The sequence below is a fragment of the Perca flavescens genome, chromosome 5 (assembly GCF_004354835.1).
Source record: "Perca flavescens isolate YP-PL-M2 chromosome 5, PFLA_1.0, whole genome shotgun sequence".
In the NCBI taxonomy this organism is placed as follows: domain Eukaryota; kingdom Metazoa; phylum Chordata; class Actinopteri; order Perciformes; family Percidae; genus Perca; species Perca flavescens.
Window position 1 is genome coordinate 26,665,480 of NC_041335.1, and position 19,341 is coordinate 26,684,820.

A 19,341-nucleotide genomic window follows, 5' to 3' on the forward strand; every position below is an offset into this window, starting at 1 on the left:
ATCAGAAATAATGAGGGGGAGGGACAGAGAGAGAAAAACAAAATGGCAGTAAATCTCATCATGGATGGATGGATGGATGGATGGATGGATGGATGGATGGATGGATGGAACTGGCCCAGAATAATATATATGCTAAATCTTGATTTAAGATAACTTCCATAACAACTGGGCAAAGATCACAATATGCCTACATTGCATTATGATCAGTTTCCTTCTTGCATGAATCCATTGTTGGTAAAACACGTAGGAGGATTTGTCCAAAAAAATGTCATCTCAATCAGTCACAGTCAGATGAGCAAGGAGGGTGAAAATGAAACTGACTAAAATCCTGGCTTTTCCATTTTTCTGCCTGTCAGAGTGTCTTTAAGGGTGCTGTCCACTTTCTGAAACACAACCATAATAATCCAGTGTCTGAATAAATGTTTTGCACTTCAGTATCAATTTATTTGGAATAATACTGTTCTAAAACTAGATATCTGCATTTCCATAATTATGGAAAAACATGTAATGGTGCTGTTAAGGACAATACGTAAATTCAGTCAAGTTGATACACAAGACGTTTTCATTAGAACGTACATAACTTACACAGCATTTTGATAATGACAAATCTGTATTTAATTTGGTTTTACCATAGCATTATTGGGCAGCTTTAATGTCACTTTTGAGACAATGAATATGTATTTAATTAATTATTTGTTGTGACCTTGTTGTGTCTGACAAACTGTGTCTGAGCAGACAACATATACATATGAATTCTGAAAATAGTTTAGTCTGGAGAAATCATTGTTAACTACAACTGTTGGGTCACCATTCAGTATTTTAAAGTTGTTTTTTTTTTAATTTCAACAGTAGCTTCAACAGAATCTTATTGAGCAAAGCCGGAGTACTAGTTAAAACCAGAGTGACAGAATTAGTAACTAACTGCTAATCCGAAGGGCACTGCTATTTGGAACAGTGGTAGAAAAAGTACTCCTTTGCATGAGTGAAAATCCTAATTACATACAAGGATTAACAACAAAATCTTTTGAAAGTATCAAAGGTTAATGTTCTGCAGTAATAATGTACATTAAAATTGTACTAGTTCTAAATGTTCCTAGTTACTTTCCACCATTGCATACAATGTTAGCTGAGTTATGACTGACTCACATGTAATGTAGTGTGTAGGGGTTTTGGGTTAAATAGGATATAGCTGTAAAATTAATCTGTGACTATGAATTATTGTAAACAATGAGACCATGGTTTAGATGATCGATAGTCTCCAATTTATATCAGTGTCGTCAAATGTAGGACTATTATTCATAATTCCACTCACAGAGAGAATGTTTTTGCCCTCTAGCCCTCTTCTGATTTTCGACCAGATCTCCTCCTAGATCCTTTGGCACACAATTTAAAATGCATTGCAAAGGTTGGCAGTATTCTCCTGGGTGGTCTGATGGGTTCAAAGCAATTATACTAATGTCTTAAAATGAATGTGAATTACTGGTTTTAGAATGTTACAAGTTGTACATTTAATACATTGCTTCAGATTGGTGGAGGTGACACAAGCTCCCTGGGTATTGGGTGCCACCAATGTGGCAAGAAGAAGCTCCAGAAGCATATTATTAACCTTTCTTTTTAGGGCACAAAAATGTGTTCCAAAGTGCTTTACAGGATGAATAAAAGTGTAAGAAATCACTGACATAAGATCTTATTGACTGCAAGAGCACGAATGTTGTGATGAAAACTCACTCCAGGCTGTGCTTAAGGAATGCACTACAGGGGCTACATCTGTTTCTGCAGAAATCATCAAGTTAAGTGTGTGAGGTCCTTTAGAAGTGTCAGACTCTGCATGCACGTTGTCCCAAACACAACCCAACTCTCCTCTTTTGTTCCTGCTCTTGTCCTCTTTTCAGGTTTCCCCAAACTGTGACCAGGTTTTGGTGAACGGTAAAGAAATGCGCGGCCGGCAGTCTTTGGCAGTCAACTTTACCTACCTGCACCTGTCTGCTCAGCTGCAGCTCACAGTCTGGGTGCCCAAGCTACCTCTGCAGATAGACGTGTCAGATACTGAGCTGAGCCAGGTTAAAGGCTGGAGGGTACCGATCATCACTAACAAGAGGTAAATTACCTGTATGACCTTAAGGGCACAACTGAGGGAAACAGAGGGTGTAAGCATGTGTAAAAGTTTGCATTTTACTGATTCATGTAGTGAAGGCAATTGTACAACGTACCTGTGTACCTTTCATTTTTGTTGGAAAAAGACAATATAGCAGCTACATAACAGATCAGACCAGGTAACACTAATGCAAAGGTTTGTTGTTAGAAAACTGAACGTATCAGAATGGGCTTTATTGCCAAGTATGTTTTTTGCATTTTTTCATACAAGGAATTTGTCATGGTGTTGTTGGTGCATGTCACACATTCTCAAATATAAGAAGGATAAAAAGAATATAAACAATATAAGTATAAACTTATACACACAGTATGTATTAATAACGATAAAATAAATGTAAATAAATAATAAAATAAGTTAAAGAGTAGTAAAACGGCAACCAGCAACTTCTGGTTGGTAGTTAACAAAAGATCCCACCCAATACTAGATTTTTGAGGCCAAAACTAATTTCTCTATTGTTACAAAGACATGTTTAAGCTTGTTAAGTGTACCTTGGCCCAAGCTTTTACTGTTGACAAATAAACTGGTGGACAGATGTCTTTAGCTATTTTGTTGTTACTTATCAGCTACAGATACTAATATGTCTGCAATAAGCTAATATCGTTCAATATATTTTTAAAGTTGAATTATTTGTTTAGCTCTAGTCTATAACCTATATCGTCCAAAGAGAGGGGAGCTGGTAACATGTTAACATAAGATAAATAAACATAGATATAATAAGAAAAATATAGTAATTAATTTGTTATCACATGCAAAATAAATTGGTTCCTTATTTCCTTGTAGCATAAAGCAATTCAATTCTGATTTTCTTTTTAATGGATTGTTGGTGGCATTTATTGATGTTGAAGTGTTACACATATCGTAGATGATTTATGAACTCAGAACCCTACTGACTGGTAAAAAAGAGCATACACCAGCAACAACATAACTGAATATGCAAAAAATCTAGCTGTGCTGTGTGTACATATTAGTACAGTACAGTGTGATATACACATACAAACAAAACAGTCAGGACGTCCTCTCACAGCAAACTTGTTGTGTTCTGTAATGTATTCTGTGTTCTGTGGTAGTTGAACTTGAAACAACAGAAAAAGGCAGATATGCTACTCTGAACTTTGACTACAGCTATTGGTCCATGCACTTGCTCTGCTTGAAAGCAGTCAAAGCATATTGTTTCTTCAGCGAAGAGTACTGAGTTTGAGCATGTGAGAAAAAAAGACAAAAGGAAGAGACTGTACGTGTCATTGCTGCATGTAATTTTGCTTTACGATAAATCTTAAAGGTGCAATATGTAATATTGTATGTAATACTGGCAGCTAGCGGTTAAAATAGTTACTGCACTAACAATTCAAAATACTGCAGAGTCGTTTCCCCCGCCCCCTCCTGCCCAGACTCGAAGTTCACGGGGGTTGCCAGGCTGAGACCGCAGCATTCACAACAATGTTGCTAGACGCTTTTCTCACATAGCCAGACGTTACTCCACAGCACAGCAGAGTAGCTAACGTTAGATGCTAGTCTCACATAGCCAGACAGTACTCCACAGCACAGCGGAGTAGCTAACGTTAGATGCTAGACTCACATAGCCAGACATTACTCCACAGCACAGAGGAGTAGCTAACGGTAGATGCTGGCTATATTGACAGTCATAAAAGCCCGTGCTCACGTGGAGCTCTGTAACCAACTGACAGACACACTTTTTGGGCTTAAAATTACAGTATGAACCGCTAAAAACACAACAACCTCACAGTCCTCTCCACACGCCAGTCAGGCACACTTCCTCGGCTTAGAAGTGCAATACGAACCGCTAAAAATACCACTACGTTGCCGACGGAACACACTTCATTGGCTTAGAATTACGGCAACAATCGCTAAACACACTGCAAACTCACAGTCCTCTCTTTCCAATTTACAGCCCCCCTCTCGTGGCTTAAAATAACTCACTGTTGTTGGCTCCAACCGCTGAAGAGGCTACACGTTGTAAACAGCCATGGGTTGCTTGCCTGGTCCTCCCGGTAACGTTAACAGTTAGCAGGGTTAGCATGGCGGTGTTAGCCAGGACCAGTCGGGATCACTTTACTGGCTATGTCTCAATTGTTTTTGCGAGTAACCAACTTGGGTACTCTAGCTATATAATTCAATGTGAGTACACAAATGTTGAAATGACAAAAAATGCCCATCCCTAGTAGCTGTGATAAATTAGCCTTAAGATAATGCTTACCTGTTCAGGAGAAAATAAGCCAACTCTGCGTCCTTTTGGGATCTAAGCTGTCTCCATCTTTCAAATACATCTCCAATATTTACCAGGGGGTTGTTACGTCTCTGGTCACGCAACTGTTAGAAACATGCTGTTTTCTTTTTTTTATGTCATGTAGAATCTATCTCCGTTGATCCTGTTTGTTTGTTTGCTGCTTTCATGGCTGTACTACCGTTACAGCTGTAGCGCGCTGGGTTTACGTTTTTACAGGTATATCTGGCAACCCGGCCTGCCTGTCAAACTGGGCCGTTGATAACAACACACAGACCAAAACATAAACATAAATTCCGTCACGGAATGTAAATTTCAAAAAGAAAAAATACTGACATTAGCATTGTTGTTAGAAAAGATAGTATTTCAGTTTAACATGTTTCCTTAATATCTGATGAGACATTGGTGTCATTTTTGGATTTATTACAGTACAAATATTACATATTGGACCTTTAAGATTTGTGTGTGTTACTTTGCGACTGAGAGAGAAAAGAAAGGATAAACCAAGACAATGTGTGAATGTCTATGTCTTTTGGCTTTTGTGCTTTTGTCTTTGTGTGTGTACATGCACATGTGTGTGTGTGTGATATAGTGCTTATTGAATGGAGCAGTATAGAGCACTATATAGAGCGTTCTAGCCAGTCCATAATTTCCTATGAGGTCAAGGCCTGCCTGGCTATACTGATGATTACTATTATGGCTTTAGCATCATTGCCACTGAATGAGGCATTCATTCACTTACACACACACACACACACACACACACACACACACACACACACACACACACACACACACACAACACACACTCACTCTCACACACACACACACACACACCCTCCCTCTCTTTCTCTCTTTCTCTCTCTCTCTGTCTCAATGCAAGTGGGTGGATCAGTTACAGGATGTTGGTGTTTAAGTGTCAGTTTGTGCCCACACGTTTCTTTGTTTCTTTTTTGTGTGTGTGTGTGTGTGTGTGTGTGTGTGTGTGTGTGTGTGCATGCACATGCACATGCACATGCACATGCACATGCTTGCCTATGTTCTGTGCAGCTTTTTGTGTGTTTGTGTAATGTGGAAGAAGGAAGGAGGGTGAAGGCAAAACAACATACTGTATAGAGAAAGATGAATGTAGGACAGACTAAACTGGCACTCTAGCATATAAACGGTAGAAGTTATTTATCTTTCGTCTACCCTGCAGTAAGAAAGAAAAATGTCCCACTATTATCTTAATTTCTTCTTCTGTCTATTTTGTCATTCACTGTATTTTTACCTAATTAGAAGGTTTTATTTTCGGTCTCTGTTTATCTGTTAACAGTTATTCACTAAAACGTAGCTTTTCTTAATGAAATTTGGTGTAAATTCAGGCCATGAGTCAAAGACAAAATAATTAATTTGCTTGATTAAAAAGCTGCAGATCAGGGAAAACATGTATAGTAGCTTAACCTTATAAACTGAGATTTTTTTTCTCAATACAGAAAATCACTGTGTAGATTTGTACTGATGTAATAAGTAGAGGATCACGAAGCCTTGGCAGAAGTATATTGTCCGCTTTCTATTTTTCTTTCTTCTGTTTGGCTCATATTATTTTTTTCTTTCTATATTTCTATTACTTCTTCTCCCTCTTTTTCTCACAGAGTCTATACTGTTTAATAAAATCTTTCAACTGAATGACATCCAACCTTTTGTGTATTTCCTCTTGAGGATGGAGCTATGCGAGGCAGTATGAACATCAAGCATGTGATAAAACTTCTACATTTTCTACACTGAGTTTCAGCGGTTGCACATGTACAAAAATGCATTATATAATCTAAGCCACTCTAACTTCATCATAAAGAAGGGATGTGCAAGCAAGACGTTGCCACATTTGAATACACAGCATCCGACTTAGTTTCTTGAACTCAAATTCAGAGTCACAATGGGGAAACCTAAGGCTCAGATTTTAATAACAGCTCAAATATGCATGTGCACTTCTTTTTCAGGTTATACAAACCCATTCCTAATAGTCTGTCTTTTTTCCTTGCATGCATGCCTGCCTGCTTCCGTGCCTCTATGTGTGATTGTGAATTAGTGTGTGCGTGGGTATGTGGGTGTATATGTAGTTTTGTGTGTGTGTGTGTGTGTGTGTGTGTGTGTGTGTGTGTGTGTGTGTGTGTGTGTGTGTGTGTGTGTGTGTGTGTGTGTGTGTGTGTGTTGCTTCTATTCCCCTATTTTGACGCCCTTACATTCTGTTCTGCTGGACCTATTTTTCAATTTCGCCACTTTCTGCTCAGATAGTCACCAACCCGTGTGCACACACAAACTCGAACAGACACACACACACACACACACACACACACACACACACACACACACACACACACACACACACACACACACACACACACACACACACACACACCTCTATCTTCCCTAACTTGTATCTCACAGAGTGAAACACAAGCACTATTAGGCACACACTCTTACACAGACAGCTGTGCAGCTGTGTTCTTGTGTGAATGTATGGTCCGGTGTGGGCCTGCCTGCATGTTGTATTGTGAAGATATTACACAAAGGGAGGGGAGTGTGTGTTTCTTTGTGTGTCTGAGTAATCAAAGAGAAATAGATCCTCCACTCAGGGAGAGAGAGTTTTAACACTGATGGTGTATTCAAAGTATTCTCAGATTCATTTTAATTCTTTATTTGACTGTGATTCTTCAGCCTCCTTAGATGTGGAATTACACCAAGTATATGCATTTTCATATTAATCGTTGATATTTCATAACGTATATGTGTTAATATAATTGTTTAATTTTTGCTTTAATCAGAAATGCACAGCAGCGACAAATGGAAAATATGGAACAACTGGATAAGACAAATTCAGATTCAGATGCAGATTTTTACTTTACGTAACATGATGAAGTCATTTTAAAAGGTTATACGTATGATATGCCGCTGGTTGAGAAGTACTGCAAGTGTCTTTTGAAATATGCTAAACTTTCAATAAAGTGTTTGTACTCAACATACAGGAAAGAGGTGGTAAAAAACTCATGAAACTCCCACATCACAGGGACTAAATCAAATTAAAGAGTAATTGTGTGTGAATGCAGTATTACAGAGTGATAATAAACAATATAGAAACAATAAAACAATACATTCAAAATGGAGTAAAGTGTAAAGTGTAAAGTGGAGTCTAAAGCACTTACTGTATATCATAGTTGCCTTGTGATAATGGCTTAAAACATAAAGAATATTCGAGCTGTTTCAGTACAGATGTGGCTATTTGAGAAGTCCCACTTTAGATTGTACACATGTTGAGGTGAACTGGGGCTACATTCACAAGGGAAATTCATTCATGCTTTTTCAGCTAAGAGAAGTTACAAAAGTAACACACTTAGTTGCACACTTTACAACTAAAGTGTTTTAAATGTGTTACAGCTGGATTAAAAACCTAAGTGTCTTTATATTGACACAGAGAGTAACCTGGAGCAGAGATTATACAGTAGATTTACTGAAGATGAGTGTAGAGTATAAAAATGGCATTTAATTACCAGATAAACTCATCCTCTCTTTCTCTCTCTGTCTCATTTATTTTTTTCCCTCCCAGACCTACCAGAGACAGTGAAGATGATGAGGATGATGAGAGGAAGGGCAAAGGCTGCACCCTACAGGTATTATTTAATTGGTTTTCATCACAAACTTGTATAGAGAGTTTTTTAATCCTTTTTGTCAATGTCAGTATTCCTAAAAGGCAGTGAGAGCTGTCCGACCACATACTGGGAATGAAATGTGACTTACTGTATGTACTATAATGCTTTGCTTCAGTTGGTTTAAGTTACTGTGCAGTATTATTGTGTACTATTTTTCTACAAGTTAACGCACAAGATAACACAGTGCCCATTGTGTAGTTGATCATTAATGTCTGATTTGAACTTTCTCTCGACCTTACAGTACCAGTACGCCTTGGTGCGAGTCCTTACCCATTTTGTCGCAGAACCCTCTGACCCAGGAGGAGAGATGGTCTACATGTTGGGTGCGGACTGGCAAGCTGATATCACTCATTTGGTCTTGGACCAGCTAAAGGTATGTATACACATATACTCACATATGCGCGCTAGGCCTGCACGATAAATCATTATAAAATTTCAATCTCGATTCACCCCTGTTCGCGATTTATTTTTTAAATGACTTTGATTTTTTTTTTTCTCCTTCAATTAATTTACTGAAAGCATTTGACATTGACATTGACATGTTTTAATTATGTAAAGACATGTTCAAGGAGTTCAGATAGAGCCTGTATCAAGGTCATATTTAGTTCAATGTGTTATATGTCACTATTTTTGGTAGCCTACTGTACTTAAATGGCCAGTATGTACTGTATTTTCTTTATTCATTGAAGCCTCTATGTTTACAGGCTTGTAGTGATGCGCAAAGTGCTATAGGTGCCAAAAAGAATCTGTTTGGTACTGGCAATTTGTTTTGTTTTGTCATGGTTCATGTGTGCAATAAACATTACACTTAAGTGAGAAAAATAATTGTGGCAGAGAATCGTGATATCAATTCTAAGCTAAAAAATCATGATTCATATTTTTCCCTGAATCGTGCAAGCCTAATGCACACACGTACACTATATCTTCCTTGAAGGAATAGTTCAACATTTTGGGAAATATGCTCAATTGCTTTTAAAGAGTCACATGAGATTAGAACGATCAATAGAACTTTTATGTCCGTACATTAAGCATATAGCTAGGTACAGAGGGTTATCTTAGCATTACAATTACCCAATCAACACGTTGTATCTCGCTTGTTTAATCTGTACATAAACATTAATGAATGGCAATGCTTCAACAGTTTCTTTACAACAATAATTTACCCTTTTGCCCAATACCGGGTTTACACTGGCCGCTGAACTGCTGCGATTGGCCACCATACTGTATGTCCAGAGAAGGGCAAGCAGCAGTGGCAACAAACAGCAGTGACACTCTGTGATTTCTAAATAAATATAGTTGATGGGCAGGTTTGGATATTTCATTATGTAAAAATCTGGGAATTTGAAACTCCAGGAAAACAGCAGGGAGAGGGGCAAGAAAATCAAGGCATGTTGGCAAGCAGGGGATGCATAGTTTATCATTTATCAGAATCAGATCATTTATATCATATATAATATATCTTCAATACCGTTTATTATAGATTATCAGTGTGTTTTCTTGCAAGAAAAGCTTGCGGAAAATATAGATCAGACGCCGAAACGATTGTTTCATATTTCAGCAGGGCACGTGCTATGTGAACAGCACAATTGCTTCATGGGCGGCGAAAGGAATCAGGCATCGCTTCCCAGCAATTCCCTGCCAATTGCGGCACTTTAGCGGCCAGTGTCAACACATTGTAATACTTGTTTGAAGTGTCACTGCTGGTTGCCTAGCAACCTCAATGTGATGAGGAGACTTTGCCTGAATGTTGTTTACAGATAAATAGTTACTGTACAGCTTGTGTTTACATTTCTATTAGTTTGGATTTATGGATTACAGATTCAGCTGCATTGGTGCTGTTAAGCAGATTTAAAATCTTTGGAGGGAGCCAAAATATGCTGTTTCCCTGTGTTTTTTGTGTCTATGCTAAGCTAGGCCAGCCATCTCCCAACTGTAGCTCTAGCTCTAGCGCACAAACACAAGATTTGTATCGATCTTGTCATCTCCCTTTTGGGATAAAGGTTTTATATTTCACAAGATGTTAAACCTTTTTTTAAACTCTTTCCTTTTTGGACTGATGTTTGACTATTGAATTATAGTTCAAACAAGGAATTTTTGTAGTATTAATCCAGGATAAATGCACAAAAGCCTTATAAACAAAGTGATTAAACTTGTAGTGACTGACAGCTGTTTCTGTGCTCCTCAGGTAGAAGATCCACGCATTGCCAGACTGATAGATGGACGAATCTTGATCGGGCGGGACCTGGGGATTACCACTATACAGGTATGTACAGTCTGTTCTCTTTCACATTATTTTTTAACTGTTTTAGTTAATATTATCATTCCAAACCACAAAGCAACTCATTCTCCTACTGTAACTGAAGTAGTATATTCACATTCTTATATCAACCTGAGAATGAAATATAAAATAAAATGAAATAACCCAAAAATAAATAAATACATTCTCATGTGGTTTTAAAGTTAGCTTTTAATTAAATAATATAATGTAAAGTTTAGAACTAGACAAACTCTGGTGTACCATCTACGAACTATAAAGCATTCCCACAATCAGTGGTTGAATTGCATTTTAAAGATTCAAAAAAAAAATTTGTTGGACAACAACTCAGGAGAAAGACGGTTAAAAATGTATGATTATGTGAAGCGCAGTGTAATTTGACAACTCACTTTGCAGCCATAAACACTCCAGTGATGTAAACATTATCCTCTCTTTCTTCCTCCCCTCTTCCTCTCTTGCAGTTGTAAGCCTTGCTTGCTAGCTCGTTACGCAATTAGCCACAATTAACTGTCGGATTTGGCCCTGACATCTTAGTGTGATGTTCAGCAATTATACACAGACACACACTTGCACACAGTGAACACACTCGCATTCTTGCTGAATTCCAATAAGCCGGTCCATTGTGACTGAATGTAACAGTGGAAGACAGTCCTGTGGCTTACTGTTTTACATTACTGTTATACTGTTATATAGCAGAGCCAAGGCAAAACTGCTAAATATGTCAAAGTCATAGTCAATACAGTGTTTGTTATATTTTATCCTATTATGTTACATTTCTGTCTTTCATGTATATATAAACTGTATGTCTTCATGATTCAGGATCGTTCTAAGTGCTTACATTTGCGTAATTGCTCTGAAGAGTGTGTTGTGTGCGTGTATTAGAAGTGGGTTGGCGCTGCGTTCGGCGCAGCAGTGGGGATTGTGGGGAACAGCTGAGTGTGTGTTTGCATCCGTTCAACTGGGGAGCGCTACATGCAAGCATACACAGACACTCACACACACAGATGCACGCATACAGACAGCTGTGCTCTGTTTGGGAGCCAGGAGCGAGAATTTACCCAGCATTCCCATTGAGATGCCAGAGTCGACAGCCATCATTTGATAGTTTGACATTTCAATTTTAGCCCCTCGCTCCGTCCCCCTGAGTCTCACCTCTTCCTCTCCTGCCCATCTCTCTCTCTCCTTTCTCCCTCCCAGTCTCTCTTTCTCGTCCTCTTATTTTCTGCCTGTCTTGAGGAGCAATCCCAAAGATGTCAATCATTGCATTTTGTTAGCTCACTGAGGGTGGGATTGAGTTTGACGCCCCGACACGTTCACTGAGAGATTTTCTTTGTACACCAATCAGATCTGCCTGTCCTCCTGTCGCCAGGCGGAGTAGCACACTACAGCACAGGGCTCCTAATCTCTATCACAGTCTGTCTGCTGCTCCCTCTCTCCATCTGTACCCCAATCTCTTTCCCACTCCTTATTTCTGCCCCTCTCACTCTCTGTCCTCCTCTATTTGTCATTGTCTCTCTCTCACTGACACCTACTGAATTTTTTTCTCTCTGGCTCGCTCACTGTCTCTCACTTGTGCTCTCTCTCTGTTCTCTTTTCATTCACTTTCTTTTTAGTTGTTAAGTTTTGGCCTAGTGCTTTGTTACTAAGATGTCTTAGTTGAATGCTGACACTTTGGAAGCCAGCTGGGAGGCAGATGGCAATACTGTGTGTGTGTGTGTGTGTGTGTGTGTGTGTGTGTGTGTGTGTGTGTGTGTGTGTGTGTGTGTGTTAGGTGTTTTGTAACTTACAGTAACAAACAGATACTGCCAGTCTATGTGGCCCAAAGCACTGTGATGTTAACCAACTCTCGCCAGTGTTAAACACTTTACTCACCTTAAGGCAAAAAAACACAGAGACAACAATAAAAGCTAATTTAATACAACTCTCTCCCATACAGTGTTTCTAATGTGTACTTCCTAATATCCTATACTTGATGCAGCATGATCAGGACCTTGTTGTTCCCCATTATTTTCTTCACAGCTTGCGTATTTTTAAGACACAAGCTGTCATTCCATCACCTGTCAAACAACCAATTTGTCAGCAACATGATGTCTTTTGGTTTTTTGTCACTTGGATTTTGGAGCTTGTGAGCACTTGTTTTTAGGATTTTTTTTCCTCTGGAAAGACTTAGCAGACTCTGGGTGTTAGAGCAGGAAAATGTGAAGCTGCCATGGAATGCAGCTTTTAAGGACTCACATATGGATTAAATGGCTTTAGTGCATCCCTGCAACTAATAATGCAGATTCATTTCAGAAAGTGAAAACTTCAAATTTGAATTGTTAGTGTTTTCTTTTTACAACTATTTATGTGTTGTGTGATCTTTTGCTGCAGGTTCTGTCCCCGCTGTCTGACTCCATCCTGGCAGAGAAGACTGTGACTGTTTTGGATGACAAGGTAAAATAGCAAATTGAATCATTTTATGTATTTGGGATATAAGTCCTTTTTATTGGCGTGTATTACGATGTTCTCCTGTTTGAATAGGTCACCATCACTGACCTGGGTGTCCAGCTGGTTGCGTCTCTGTCGCTCAGTATGACAGCAAGTCCTGGAAATTACCAGGCTATACAGCTAACGACTACAGCCACAGACCTGCTACACACACCCAAACAGGTAGGGGATACTACAGGTACGCAAACACATCCACACACCCAAATCACAATATCTCCATCTCTGCTAGATAGCGTATCCTCCCAGGGTTGTATTTATCAGATTTTCAGAATGTAACTTGCACATGCAGACACATGATGCAGAAACATGCATAGACTCCATGCTGCCTTTAGGTTTGAATCACATACACAGACACAGACACACTAATGGACTACATTTTAAACTGTTCCCATCTCTACAGTAATACCCCCAAGTTTGTAATCCTAAAAGTTGCACAGTAATTTTGTGCTGCGAACATCACATCGCTGCTATCTCTCCAATAATCAGCTTCTAATTAGAAGTGCATATAACATCCAGGCTATAGCACTACTTAGCTACAGTTACAGCCACCTAAAGGTCTACGGTAAAGAAAAGTGGTCGATATTGTTAGTTAGAACCACATAAATGCATTTTGTTTTTTGACAATGCTCAACTGAAATCACAGTTAAAACTACATTTGTCATACAAGTCCAACACAATTTAAATTGGTAAAAATCTATGAATTCTTTTTTTTCTCCACTTTTGCTCTCTCACACAGTGCATAACCACACAACATACTGTATATAGAAAAACACACTCACACACAAGCACACATACCTAAAAAAACAAACATGCTCACCTATACCCACATGCACATTTTATTGCAAGGCTACCATGTTACAAGATATTCTTGACTGTCTAATCACATTGCCAAAGGTTATTTCATCACACTATCTCAAGCTATTATCCCTCACACCCTCTACCCCTCCCTTCTCTTTTTGTTCTTTATCAAACCATACCCCACATTATAATTTTTATCCAAGGGCTAATTGGACGAGAAGCAGCCCATTACGATCAAAATAAAGATATCATATTTCATTTTATTAAAATTTTTTTTTCTATCTGTCTGTTTGTATCTACATCATTCAATATCTTCTGTGGAAATTTGATGCGACTATGTAGAGGAGAAGAAAACAGGGTGAAAAAAAGTAAAAAACAGAAGACCTGAGGGAAAGAGGGGGGCGGGGGTAAATAAGGGAATGAAGGAGGCAAGGAAAAATTACAATTTCATGTGAAAATAAAGGGAGGAAAAGAGATAAAGTACTGTTCCTCGCATTGGAGCTTAATTACTTTTGTAGTGAGGTGTTATACCTACACAATCCTTTCTGTGTTCTGATTAAAGAAAGCAAAGGGTTTTATCAAGGGAAATTAGTGCGGCAGGATCACTTAAAGAAAAGCAGAGAAAATACATTCTCTGCTGAACTCTGTTTTTATTTATGGAATAGTTGCTGCTGGAAGAAGACTGTTGACAAAAAAACATTTTTTCAAGTATTTGTCCTCATTGTAATGGTGGACGAGGAGGCTGGAGAAAGATAAACGAAAGTCAGAAGAAAAGTGTGTCTGTGCACAAAAAGAAGTGGTTGGTTTCAATTATGAATGTCTACATGTTTAAGTGTTTGTGTGTGTTTGTGTGGAGGGATGGATGGTAATGTACATGTCTCTCTTTGGGCTGTTCCAAGACTAACAATATGCTATTTATTTCCATTGTGTTGGAGACTCAAACAGCTGAATCATTAAAAACTAAATGTCACACTGTCAAGGCCCAACACCAATTAATATATTTTTCACTTAAGCACATATGTTTTTATATTTGGTAAAATTTTGATGTTGGAATGAGACATTATAAAGTTCTGATATAATTAGTTATGTTATGGTAATGTGGTGAGTCAAAGTTGCAGAAAAGACTGCGTAGGTTGGAATAACGTGTGATACCGTGTGATGAGAATGGGTTACAATGCATCGGAACATCAAATTTGTAACGTCCAGAGAGAGATGTAAATCGGATCAGAATCACCTGCCGTGATTTTGAAATCCATGTTTAAATTAACCTTTCTTCAAGCTTTCCCTGCCTCGTGTGAGTACATTGGGTCTTCACAATGGGTTAAACTTTCAGTGGAGCACGAGTCAGAACTGAAATACCTTGAGGATCAATGGGCCTGGGACTTGAGCATGGTAAAACAGCCATTACATCTTTACCTTATAACTCCTCGAAAACAGGTTTAGCTCATCATTGCCCAATAAAGGAAGATTGAAAGTTCTGTGTTTATGTTAAAAACACTGTTAATACCCATTTTGTTATTACCAGCTGTGACAGCGATGCTGGTATTGTTTTCACCTTGTGAGTCTACTGTGTGTGTGTGTGTGTGTGTGTGTGTGTGTGTGTGTGTGTGTGTGATAGCATAGTCTGTCTGAGTTTGAAGATGGATGTGTTTTCCAAGCAGGGGCCCTCCCCTCCCTCCCCTCCCCTCCACTCCCTCCTCATTGCAAGATGGTCTCTATGTATCTCATGACAATTTTTTCTCATTCACTCTCAGGAAGCAGCGATCAGTGCGTGGATCCAGTACAGTGACGGTTCAGTGACACCCCTTGATGTCTATGATCCCAAGGACTTCCTCCTCTCAGCTGTATCATTGGATGAGAGTGTCATCTCCATAACCAATCAGGTACTAGCCATTTTCAAGTTTTCTTCATCTTGCCAATGGTTTAAGGCTGTGTAAAATATTCCAGAAACGAAAAACATAGACGTTTTACTGATAAAGATTTTCAGGAAACACTTTTGCAAAAGCGACAGTATGGTGTCCAAAGTACTGTGTCTGTTTACCCTCACATTGTTGTCTATTTTCTACTAAGAGGAAACACTTTGCAGAATTTGCAAATTGGTCAGACAGTTTGGTGTCCATAGTGCTGTGTCTATTTAACTTCACATTGTCTGTATGTTCTATTAGGAGCAGCACTGGCCTATTGTAGTGGCAGAGGGGGACGGACAGGGAGCACTGGTTCGGGTAGAGATGGTCATCTCTGAGACCTGCCAGAAATCCAAAAGGAAGAGTGTATTGGCATCTGGAGTTGGCAATGTGATAGTGAAGTTTGGAGCAAAGAGTGAAGAAAGAGGTGCGGTGGGAAGAGGTGGACAGGACGACGGAGGAGGGATGGACAACAGCACCAGGGAGCACCAAACAAAGGATGGAGGGGAGTGGAAGTCCAATAGTGCAGCAGTGGATCGAGAGGAGGGAGCCATGAGAAAGGTGGGGGGGAACAATGGATGGCTAAAGAGTTTTTTTTTCCAATTTATTGTCACTGCAGTCAGTAAAAGAAAGTATTCACTACAACCTTACTGGAGAGTTTGACTGTATTCTTATGTAGCTCAATTGGATAGAATGGCAAGACACCGACAGGCATTTAAATCTCAAATATAACAAGTACAGATTATATCCATTATATTTGATCATAAAGTACAGTGATTTTGTTCAATGTGCATAATACCCACTTTAAATCAAAATTAGTCCCCATTCCTATGATGTTAAACTATCCATCCCAAATTTGTGTATTAAAAAAACCCACCATTAACAAAACACCAAACACCATTAACAAAACACCACTAATGTAAAAGGTCCTAAACTAACCCTAACACAGCAGTTAACATGAGTATGAATAAAGGAACTAGGAAACTAGGAATTCCGTTATTTTTTTGTTAATATTTGTTTAACTACCTATGTGTTATTTTCCATTAATCAGGTTAGCACAACGACCAAGAGCACAGTAACCCATCGTGCTTCAGGTGGTAAAGCTGCCAGTGGAGGCAGCAGCAGCAGCCGGGGTGGAGGCCCCAGCCAAGCAGGGGACTACAGTAGCTACCCAGCACAAGTTGAGGTACCAGGCACTGGGGATAGCGAGCTGACTCGGACCACCAGAGGACTGTCGGACCTGGAGATTGGAATGTATGCCCTTTTGGGTGTATTCTGTCTGGCAATACTGGTCTTCCTTATCAACTGTGTCAGCTTTGCTTTCAGGTAAAACATTGTGATAATTGAGGACTCAATTTTTTTATTTGAAGGAAACTCAGCAATAAAAGTGTGTGGGTAGGTTAAATCCTAAGGCCTCCATCCATTAACACCACAAGTCTCTGTGTGGACCAACATATGAACCTGAAAAGCCAGGACACAAAGCACATGGCATTGACAGACAATGTGTTTATTGGCAAAATGTTGTTCACCCATGCTTGTCTTTTACTCTGTGTGTTTCTACTGTCTATATCAACCTTTTTAATATAAATAAAATCAGCACAGTCTGAAATTGCACTTGTTCAAAATAGTACTTGAGTCATCGACTAATTATCGTCCTTCATCTACAGATACCGTCACAAGCAAGTTCCCGTGCTGGAAGCAGGAGGCAACATGAACCACGCCCATGACTGGGTGTGGCTTGGCAACGAGGCCGACCTTTTATCTGACCACTCTGACCAATGCCAGGGTGGGCTGCCTGATGAGTGCACCACCATCATTGACCGGAATGAAGGAGGATACGAGGAGAACAAGTACCTGCTGAACGGGGCTGGTAACACCTTGGTGATGGGTGTGGGCACAGGCATGGGCACTATTAGTAGGGGTGGTGGTACAGGTGGACACCGGGGTATCACCCACGGACAAACTTTGCCCAGATCAGTTCCAGAACCGCATCAGTGCCTTTCAGCGATCACTACTGGTGGCAAAAATGGCACTGGCCAAGCGGAGCATCTGAATAATTCCCCTGGATCCACAGCTGCAGCTGCAGTTGCAGCCGCCAAACGCAAGAGGGTCCAGTTCACGTCTTTTGCCACTGTTGTGCCCAATGATAATTTGGGTGGGGGTGGACCATACACCAACTCTTCAGTCCTGGTTACCAATGGGAGCGAAGATGACATCAAGTGGGTGTGCCAGGATATGGACCTGGGTCAGTCTGAAATCAGAACCTACATGGAGAGGCTACAAGACAATCTGTGACTAATGGGAAAGAGACTGAGAAATGGAGGGGCAGAGGATGAGTGCAGGAGGGGGAGGATGGACAATGAGTACAATTCACCTGTAATGCCTTTGCAATGGATGAAGGGAGGGAGAACAGGACAAATATAAGAACAGTAAAGGGAATATAAAGTGTAGCGAAGAGTTTAGAAGATAATTGACCAGACAGTGTAGGGGATGCTTACATTTAGCTCCCCTTAGGCAATGGAAAGCATACTGTAACCACTAGCTCACACTGAAATCAACGGTAGCAAACAATAAATAACATTATGAGTTTGTTTTATATTATTTCTTGTGGAGATATTAGTGTAAAAATCAATAATAAAGTCACTATTGGTAATGAATGTTTATTTTCAGAATACCAGTAAACCATTGTGCTATACAGTAAATTCAGGGTATGTTATTGGACAAACATCATCAAGCCACTATACATTTAAACAAGGATGGCAAGAACATCATTTCTGAAGTATTTTTTACTCATATGGTGTATTGCCATTATTGGCTGTGGCTGTTGATGGATTATTGATAGATCTAGTTTTAATATTTACCAGCCAAGTCTACTGAATGGTTAAATAATGATTATGATTACTGAAGAATAGGTGTACATCAAAGATACAATCTATTTGTTTTTGTTATATCACTTGACCCATTTGCTTTTGGCACTGCTCATGAGTGAAATGTAACATGTAAAAAAAAAAAATATATATATATATATATTCCAAGTACTTAATTATGAATTCAGGCACCAGTGGGAGCTGCCATTCAGCACTGAATTCGGGCAATCTTGCTCTTTCCTCAAACAACAGAATGTGTCAAGAGTTGAAAAAAGTATACACAAAAAAGTTTCTCCCTTGGATCCAAGACAGAGGCATTTAAACTTGCACAATTACAGACAGGAAAGGACATTAGCCATATTTGAGGCTTATTTCCTGTTTCGTGAAACCCTCCAGCCAATGGCAGAAGCGGCATTCTCCCTGTATTCCGAACCAATCGCATAATCTCCTGGCCCCCCTCCTTGTCTGTGATTGGACAGCAGTAGGAACTTTGTGAACTGAAGTACACAGTGAAATACTGTCTGTAAACTAAAAGGGGACTGACTGAGGTGACTTATATAAAAAGAAGGCTGCAAGGCTGCTCAGGCTTTGCAAAGCCTGACCGAACACTTTATAATGAGGATTATTTAAAACAGAAACCATGTAGGCAACAAGACGGACCAGAGTACCTGCAGTGTTATACATGGAGCTAACAGGATATATTGAATGAAATCACAATACAAATAAAAATGGAGTGACACTAGAATAGATATGGGTTCATGAAACATGTTTGTTTTGCTGAACATAGTTATGCATATAATTTTCCTTTTGTTTGTCTTTTTTGATAAATAGAATGTTTTATTGTGTTTTTCCTTGTTACATTTTTATTCTCATTTGGAAGGCTATTAATTGTAGCTTTTTATTTCAAAGATGTATTAAGATTCTAAG

At 39.3% G+C, this 19,341-nt stretch overlaps 1 protein-coding gene across 1 annotated transcript in view; it reads left to right on the forward strand.

The window, feature by feature from the left end:
- si:dkey-215k6.1 (transmembrane protein 132C) overlaps window positions 1-18,451 on the forward strand; it is a 116,803-nt gene extending 98,352 nt beyond the window's left edge. Inside the window, exons 4-13 of the mRNA XM_028578574.1 lie at window positions 1,893-2,098; window positions 7,981-8,044; window positions 8,325-8,456; window positions 10,269-10,346; window positions 12,729-12,791; window positions 12,879-13,007; window positions 15,398-15,526; window positions 15,809-16,108; window positions 16,599-16,873; window positions 17,215-18,451. Coding sequence (XP_028434375.1) covers window positions 1,893-2,098; window positions 7,981-8,044; window positions 8,325-8,456; window positions 10,269-10,346; window positions 12,729-12,791; window positions 12,879-13,007; window positions 15,398-15,526; window positions 15,809-16,108; window positions 16,599-16,873; window positions 17,215-17,842 — 2,004 coding nt within the window. The 3' untranslated portion in view covers window positions 17,843-18,451. The remainder of the gene's footprint in view (window positions 1-1,892; window positions 2,099-7,980; window positions 8,045-8,324; window positions 8,457-10,268; window positions 10,347-12,728; window positions 12,792-12,878; window positions 13,008-15,397; window positions 15,527-15,808; window positions 16,109-16,598; window positions 16,874-17,214) is intronic.
- The last annotated feature ends 890 nt before the right edge of the window (window positions 18,452-19,341 follow it).